This window comes from Anguilla rostrata, chromosome 13, assembly GCF_018555375.3.
Source record: "Anguilla rostrata isolate EN2019 chromosome 13, ASM1855537v3, whole genome shotgun sequence".
NCBI lineage: Eukaryota > Metazoa > Chordata > Actinopteri > Anguilliformes > Anguillidae > Anguilla > Anguilla rostrata.
The window spans coordinates 24225375-24234667 of NC_057945.1; the positions used below are offsets into that span (position 1 = coordinate 24225375).

At 43.2% G+C, this 9293-nt stretch overlaps 1 protein-coding gene across 1 annotated transcript; it reads left to right on the forward strand.

The window, feature by feature from the left end:
- Nucleotides 1–90: 90 nt before the first annotated feature.
- On the forward strand, nt 91–6816 carry rpn1 (ribophorin I). The gene is made up of 10 exons (XM_064303975.1): nt 91–482; nt 1605–1669; nt 1990–2296; nt 3375–3584; nt 3717–3909; nt 4042–4141; nt 4251–4389; nt 4597–4716; nt 5109–5354; nt 5698–6816. The coding sequence occupies exons 1-10, from the start codon at nt 252–254 to the stop codon at nt 5878–5880; spliced, it is 1794 nt and encodes a 597-aa protein (XP_064160045.1). The 5' UTR covers nt 91–251; the 3' UTR covers nt 5881–6816.
- The last annotated feature ends 2477 nt before the right edge of the window (nt 6817–9293 follow it).

Here is a 9293-nt window from a genome sequence, read left to right on the forward strand (position 1 = left end):
TGTAGCCATAGAGTTCATTTGAACAATGAATGATCCGGATGATCTCTGTAGCATTTTTTTAATGACGTTTGACGTACGCACTACAACGTTACGTGAGTGTACGTCTCAATGACTGAAGCGTCATCGCTTTAGCTGCAGCAGGGATTGTCGAGCCGGCGAGGCCTGTCTTCACTGAAAGCCATTTGGCTTTATTTTGACTCCCGGTGGTAAATAAAACCGCTGTTTTTTCGAGAAACAATTAACCTTCAACAATGCACGGCAGCATGCTCTATTCCACCTGTTTGGTGCTAATTACCGGGCTAATTTACGCTGAAAGCTCTCTGGTGAACGAGGAGGTGAAGCGCGCCGTGGACTTGAGCACGCACCTAGCCAAAATAACGGCGGAGGTTCTGCTGTCTAACCAGGGAGAATCTGCTGTGCATAGCTTCATTGTAGCTCTGGAGCCCGAATTGGCCCCGCATCTCGCCTACATTGGAGTGTCTGTGAGTAGCTGCGGATCGTTGCAACCGAGTTTGTTAGCTAATGTTACGTGCTGCTTCTCGAACTCGCCTCATTTTGCCTTGTTACCTAGCTGTAACTCATTCAGATAACTGGCAAAGACGTTAGAGCTGAGAGTTTTTGTTCGCTAGGTAGCTATTGCATTGGGTGGCTAGCACAGTTAGCTAGTTATATCACTGCTCTGTTTATAAATCATATTTAGCAAACTGCCTAACTGAAATAATGCAGCATAATAAAGCACCAGGTCGTTTCCAGCTTTGCCGTCTTGTCTATCTAGCTAGCTACCATCGCTTTTAACGTCAGTGGAAACCAAAGGGAAGTGCAACTGTTTTCTCTGGTTTTGAAGCGATACACTATTAAACTATTATTGACATTATTGGCAACAACTTCCTTAATTTGCTTGTTAACCATCTACTAAATTCTGATTCTGCAGCAAGTGGGTCAGTGTGGACAGGGTAGCTTGTGAACTAGCTATATTAATCAATTGAGATTTTTGCAGGCTTATGGTGACAGGTTTAAAACGAGAGCTTAAATTAAGTGAACAGGCTATAACATATCAGGCATCATCGATTTATTGTATACATTCAATAAAAGGTAAACGAAGCTTGAAACCTTTGGAAATGAATGGCCAAGACAACACCGGCAGGCTACTTCCGCGTGTTCTCTTCCTGTCAGTGAGCTAGAGTGTGACACGTAAGCATTCACAGTGGCTAGTTCGCCTGTAAGGAGTTGCTACAGACACGCGGCGAACTCAGTTCCGGGTGTGACGGGAACAGCCAACACACACGTACATGGGGGATGCACAACACACACAGGAACATAAAAAAATAATTTTATGTTGATGAAAATAGATGTTTAGATGTTCTGTTCCTATATATATGTATATACATATATATGCACACACACAGGAACATAACATACATTGTCGTTTATTTATTGTACAAAAACTAGAACTGCATTGGCATGGTTTAATGACTGCTGCTTTTTCTACTGGTAATGTCAAAACAGTCTAAATCTAGGGTGATTTCTTCAACTTTGATCAGTACATCCCTTCACAAAGTAAAGTTAGACAAATGTACCTATATGTAGATGTTTGTTTTGCCCAGGTGAAAGGTGAGGAAGATGAGGACAGCCACTTAGAATTGAAAGAAACTACAATCAAAGACCAGAGGTGAGCCTTTCTACCATCCTCATTGGAGACAACATCCTGTTCATAGATGGGACCAATGGGAAACTAAGTACTCAATGCATTGATAATCATTTTGATTAATGTGACATAGAAAAGTTTTATTGGCACCCAGTATCTGCTAGTGAGATGTGTTGAAATCCTTCAAAAGCTGTCTTTTCTGTTCCTAGTCCCACATTTGAGAGAATCTGTGTCTTAGTTTGGCATAGTGCATCACAGTAAAAAAAAAAAAAAAAACATTTTTGTTCTTCATAAAGTATTTGATGCGTACACCTTTCACCTGGATCCTCTCATTTACCTTACAGTGGGAAGTTTTTCCAGGTGCAGTTGCCCTCCTCTCTGGCAGGGGGCAGTAAACTAAGGCTCCAAGTGGAGACGGTGCTGAGCCATGTGCTGCGGCCCTTCCCCACTCACATTACCCAGGCAGAGCGGCAGCTGGTAGTGTTCCAGGGCAACCATTATGTCTACTCGCCGTACCCTACCCGAAGCCAAACCACCCGCGTTCGCCTTGCTTCCAAGAATGTGGAAAGCTACACCAAGTTGGGCAACCCCAGCAAGAATGAGGAGATCATTGAGTACGGGCCCTTCCGGGATGTTGCCCCTTACAGCCAGGTAACTTACAAGTCTCCAAATGTAATGTATTGTACTGTACAAAACAACAGCAGACCAACATTTACGAAGAAATACATCTATGTTTGTGGTACAGAGACCAACCATGGGTGTATCATCTGTGAGCAAGGTACAAGAGCTTCGATCAGCAGGTGGATGTCATCAGTGATTCGACTGATGCAATTTTGAGTGCAAACATTCCACTAGAAGCCGAAATCATGTGCAGAAATTGTTCAATTGATAATCCCCTTTGCAAAACAGCTTAGGCTGAAGTAGGTCCTATGGGCTGAAGGCTCCTATGGGGTTCTTCAAAGAAAAGGAACTGGTCAAGTCAGCTGGTAGTATGTCAGTGGTCACAGATGAGTGAAAAGATGACATTGACCATTGAGGTTTACACATTGTATGACAAGGGTTTTGGGGAAAAGCTCATGTGAATTGAAAAAGTGGCAAAAGCCTTATTGAAACAAACAGCTGGTTTGAGAGGAGGGACGTCAGAATACATGAAGTGTATAATAAGATTGTTCTAGTAGATGAAATACAAGCTGAGCAGATGTACAGAACATTCAGAAGTTGCACAAAAAAATGAAAACATAAAAAAACCCTGTTCACTCCAAAAGAAACTGTTTCTTTCGATCAGCTTATGAATTGCTTGAGGCTGTTTGGGTTTTTGACTCAAAGCAATTCTACACATTTGACTTGACAAAACACCTTCTGCACAGGATTCCAGGATTTGACAACTGAGTTGACAACTGTTTTTCCGCATTTGACAGTTACAAATTATTTGCACAAGAAAAAAAACACTGTATTGGCACTGGTGGAAGTGCTGGGACAGAGGCAAGGAAATCATTCCAAATACTGCACAGGGACCACTGAAATGCATGCGAGGACTGCGTTGGAAAAACTGGTCAGCCTAAGCATGGCATCATCAATAAATAGTTATATTTCTGCTGTCTTTGTGAACTGGGTTTGTTTTTCTAACAGTGAGTGGGTTCCTTTGACCCCCTTACAGATCTGCAGTGAGCATGCCCATTTAGGACTGAGTCAAGTGCATGACAGCTCTTTCTACATTTTCCTTTCTCAGGATGCCATGAAGATCCACTATGAAAACAACAACCCCTTCCTCACTATTAGTAGCGTCACCCGCACCATTGAGGTCTCCCATTGGGGAAACATAGCTGTGGAAGAGACCATTGACTTGCGTCATACAGGGGCCATCCTGAAAGGGCCCTTCTCTCGCTATGACTACCAGAGACAGTCTGACAGTGGGATCTCCTCTGTGAAATCCTTCAAGGTGTGTTGATTAAAACCGCTTTTAAAAACTCTAATTTCCCTAGTTGTGGATCTAAACCTCTTTTCACTTTTCCCTGAGAAACTCTCCTCCATTAAAGCCCTTTCCTCTTTAATGCCCTTCTTTCCCCTTCAGACCATCCTTCCTGCCTCGGCTCAGGATGTTTACTACCGTGATGAGATTGGGAATATCTCCACCTCCCACTTGCTGGTTCTGGAAGATTCTGTGGAGGTGGAGGTACGGCCTCGCTTCCCCCTGTTTGGTGGGTGGAAGACTCATTACATCATTGGCTACAACCTACCCAGCTACGAGTACCTCTATACCCTGGGTGAGTGGCTCAACTGCATGGCGCAATTCTGAGTATGGAACAGACTTTGGGTTTTACTTAAGTGCAAGCCCCTAAGTGCTAAAGAACAAATGAATCCTCACCTGCCTGGTTCTCCCCACCTCTCTACCCCAGGTGACCAGTATGCTCTGAAGATGCGGCTGGTTGATCATGTGTATGATGACCAGGTGATAGACTTCCTGACGGTCAAACTCATTCTTCCTGAAGGGGCCAGGTGAGCTTGCGTTCCATCTTGGCTTTTTTTTTTTTTACCTCTGTGTGGGACTGTTCTCTCTCTGTACCCCACAAATGACCCAACGTGTCTCTGTGCCCTCTTCTCTAAGGAACATCCATGTGGACACACCCTACCCCATCAGTCGTGTTCCAGACCAGCTGCATTATACCTACTTGGACACCTTTGGTCGTCCCGTTCTGGTGGCCACTAAGAGCAACCTGGTTGAGCAGCACATTCAGGATGTGGTGGTGAGTTTTGGCAGTGGTTGGGCATGAGCATTTGAATTTGCCACAAGACTGCTCTTGTAGACCCTTTAAATACTGCTGAATTGCTGTGACAATGTTGTGTGTCATTGCTCTATAAAGCTTAATGAACTGAACGGGCCAATATGCGCACATACACTTCAAAGTTCCTGATCCTGTGCGTGTGCGGGTGTGTGTGTCTCCATCCCTCAGGTACACTACACCTTCAACAAGATCCTGATGCTACAGGAGCCCCTGCTTGTGGTTGGGGCCTTTTACATCCTGTTCTTCACTGTCATCATCTACGTGCGCCTGGATTTCTCCATCACCAAGGTACGCCTTTGCAATCTCCCATTTTATATCTTCTTTCACTCTCTCCCTAAACCTGTATCTGTTCATCTCTTCATTGTCTCTGCTCTCTTTGTGTGGCTATCTCAATCACTCTTCTGCCTCTTTCCTCGTCCTTCTTGCCTCATCTTAATTTGTCACTGTCCGTCTGTCTCCCTCCCTAATCCAGCTGCTTGCTCTTACAGTCAATCCAGCCTTTCCGTCTTTCTCTATCCTTCAACTGCACTTACATTCCACTGTCTCCTGCTTATTCAGAATTAAATATGTTTTATTGGCATGCCTACATTGTAATGCATTGCAGAATGAAATAATTAGCATTGCGGAAGTAATGCAGTAAGAATGAATGAGCAGTAAGATGAATTGTGTCTGTATTGCAGGACCCTGCTGCGGAGGTGCGCATGAAGGTGGCGTCCATCACGGAGCAGGTGCTGACCTTGGTCAACAAGCGCCTGGGCCTGTACCGCCACCTGGACGAGGTGGTCAACCGCTACAAGCAGTCTCGCGACACCGGCGCCCTCAACAGCGGCCGCAAGACCCTGGAGGCGGAGCACCGCACCCTGACCAATGACATCGCCTCCCTGCAGGCCCGCCTCAAAGCTGAGGGCTCTGACCTCGCAGACAAGGTGGGGGGCTGTGTAGGCACACACGCGCACACACACACACTCACACACACACAAACCAATCACAACTTAATGTTACAGAATCAAAAAACCCAAACCAATCTCTGACCAAAGGTGCAGGTGGTAGGTATGTGATAAAATTGGCCATGGATTAATTGTAATTAGCTGGTGTAAATGATTACACTAATGGGCATGTCCTTAATAGAAGGCATGCACACGTTATCAAGGTTTATGAATGAACTAATGCGATTACAACCGTGTGTGTGAAGTAGAAAAGTGTATGTAAAGAATGTGTTTGTGTGTTACTGAATATGTGGAGTGTTTGTAACTGCTTCCTTGCCTTCAGGTGGGGGAGGTGCAGAAGTTGGACGGCCAGGTGAAGGAGCTGGTGTTCCGCTCCTGTCAGGAGGCTGAGCGCCTGGTGGCAGGAAAGGTGAAGAAGGAGGCTTACATCGAGAGTGAGAAGTCACTGGCCAACCGGAGACAGGAGCTGGTCACCCGCATCGACAGCCTGCTGGACGCCCTGTAAACACATGCACACATGTAAACACATGTACGCAGTATACCTTTCGTGATTCATGCAGCTCCGCCCTCACACACACACACAAACACACACACACACACACACACACGCACACGCACACGCACACACACGTACACAAACACGCTCAGTTGGCACTTACGTGATAAAGCATACACTTCTCCCTCTCCTGTACATATGTGTTACTACACACATCAGGTTGTAAGCTTGTTTGCTTCCCTTATCGCCGCCTCATTAAAAAGGCAGGCATGCTTGACTCTGCGATTGGCCTGCTGTGTTCAGGTGTGGGAGAAGACGAGTGAGAGAACCTTGTGTGTCCAGCAGAAACACTGCTTTTTTATTTTAGGGTTTCGGTTTTGTATGGCCATTTTTTCAACATTTCCTTGAATGATGATTGCTTTAGTTGAAAATAAAACATTTTTTGAATGTGCTAGGAAATATGAGCAGAAAGGTTAATAGGGATTTGTGAGTTTTCTATTCTAAATTACTGTGCAAATTCAACTGTATTCTCCTTTCCCTCACCCCAAGCACGACACTAAACCTGAGGGTGCTTTATAGACGGCTTGAGCCAAACACTGCAGCGTACTTTGGAGGCATTTGTAAATAAAACGGTTCTGCTCTGCATTGGCTTGCTTATATTTGGTGCAATCTGCGTTGCCAAAACATTTCAGCAAATGCAAGTCAGTCCCCTTACAATTTTTGTCAGCGACTGCAGTAAAGTTTATACTTCTTTGACATTGCAATTCTTTTTTTTCTCTTTTTATGTGAATTAGAAGCCTTCTGTAATGTGAGAATTGTACCTACATGAGATTACAGTGTGTGTGAAATGGGGTGTTGGAGGGAATTGGGTTATGTTGACATGTTAACTTGCAATGGCATGAAAGAAATGGAAATGAGCTGATTTGGAATAAAAAAATGAACTCACTCAGTATCTGGTTTGTCATAATGCAATCTAGATATGCCGAGAACATGGATTTCAGGTTAAGGTGCATGCATTCTGAACTCAAAATCAGTTTTTTCAGAAATATTCGTAATAATTTCATGCAATTTCTGTGCTTCCAATACGAAAAGAAGTGTGCGTGAATAATCTTTGTGAACCGGGGCTGTCCAACCCTGTTTCTGGAAATCTGTACTGTAGGTTTTTACTCAGACCCTAACAAAGCACACTTAATCGAACAGTTAGAGGTCTTGTTGAGCTGCTAATTAGTAGAATCAGATGTGCCAAATTAGGGTTGAAATGAAAACCTGCAGGATGGCATATCTTCAGGAACAGGGTTGTGCAGCCCTGATGTAGACCATACTGACTGCCAGTAGAGGGCACTCATGTTCTGTTTTGATTGCTTACAAGGGTTGCCACTTCGTTTATAATGTAAAGCCGCATTAGGTTAAGGTTTCACGTCCATACATAATATGAAGCACCATTAAGTTATAGTTTCACGTTCATAAGTAATATCCATAGAGTTTCAGTTATGACTTAATTATATCCTACATTGTTCTTGTATAAAGTCAAAGCTAAGCATGTTTTTGATAGATTGTTTTTTTTTTTTAAGTAAAATATATGTGGAATTAAGAAAAGTAAAGCATGTCGTATATTTGCTGTACCAATCACCTTTACCTGCAATAAGCCATGACTTCAATTCAAACATCATGAGATAAGAAGAGGTAATCTGGAATTTTGTACTTGCGGGATAGACATGGACGTGGATTCTGTGGGCGGGGGGGAGGGGGGGGGGTGCGCATTGGGGGACATGCCAGTCCACCAACTTTGGGAAACCATCAGATGGTCAAAAGAGCTGAAGTTAATAAAACAAATCTTAAAAAACATTTCAAGTGCTTTTTGTGCCAACCTTTAAAGCATAAATAAAAAAGGAACAAAATTATGATTTTCAGAAACTGCCAAGAGTAGTGGAGGAGACTGAAACCAATGTTTTGGACAATTTGAGACTATATTTACCTGTTTTATATGTTAATTCTTTTCACTGGGATTGTGTAGGTTTTGCTGTGACTGTACACTGCACAATTTGGCCTTCTGCCTTCATTGACCTGTGTGTTCTTTAACAGCCATCCCGCCCTGCCCTACCCGTCCCCAGCCTTCGTCCATTACCTGAGGTATTCTAGGCTGTTTCTAAGACAACTGGAGCACACTCAAGACTGCACACAGCGGGAAGATGGAGCGGAAGGGGAGGTGGTGGTGTGGGTAACACTCCAGGAGGCAAACAGTCAGTAAGGGGGTGTCCCACTCTGGCTGCTAAAGTACAATGATATATGAGAAATAACCGCTGTAATTATACCAGGGGCTGCAGTCATCCTGATCTGGGCAAAATTCCGTTTAAACCGGAATACATGAACAGACGCGTATCCTGATGTGGCGAGGACTGTAAGCTGAGCTGAGGCCTGTGGGAGGGGTGCCGGGTGCCATGTGGCTGGGCTGAAACTCCCCCCCTCTGGCGAAGGATGGGGGGTTGTTGGTGTGTTGGGGTCCAAACCATGGTAAAATGTCCTCTGTCTTTATGTAACAACAGTGAGCTGCTACCATCTTTTAAATGTATACTATTTGTTTATAGTTGTGGTACTGGAAATTCATATATTGGCAAAGAAAAATGTAATAAAGAAATTATGGCAAAACAGTATAGCTGACATGACAGCCATGACATCACTATATTTTAAGTTAATCTACAGTACTAATTGACATAAATAATTTGCATTTGTGTTAAACACATCATAATCATTACACCTTCCTATATGTATTAGTTTACACATACATCATTGAACATTTATTGTTGGAATTTTTATAATTAGCTTGAACATTGATTTCTTTGTCCAATGTTCTTTGTCTATATTTAATGATAATATTCATGCAATATGGTAATAGTCTTATTTATATTATAATTTTTTTGGCTTTTATTATTTTATTTCAAATGACTGATGATCACATAATGTCATTACCACTCATGGTCAAGAAGATAATTGTTTAGAATACATTTTACAGACAAAAATGGCTTGAATAAATAACAACACAAGAAAGGGCGCAGATAAATGTTTTAAGAGTACTAAACTTCATTAAGCACAATTGTTCCATAATTTTTGCCAATACTGTAGATAGCTAGTAGCTTAACTACCATTTAAAAATTATATATTTAGTAACTGCTGTTAAAAGGTATGCTTTTATATGGTAAAATCATCATCACTTGAGGACAAAACAACTCACCTTTGAAATCTGTTTCATTGACTATCTGAGTAGTGATACATTAGCTTCAGTTAGAGGGTGGTAGAGCCTCTGCCAGGAGGAAACTGACCAAGCGGTGATTGATTATGGCTGGCCCACCTGCTGTCCTCCCCCAAACCTTCATCCTCTCATCACAGCACAACCCCACCCCCCCCCCCCCCCCCCCCATTCTGTG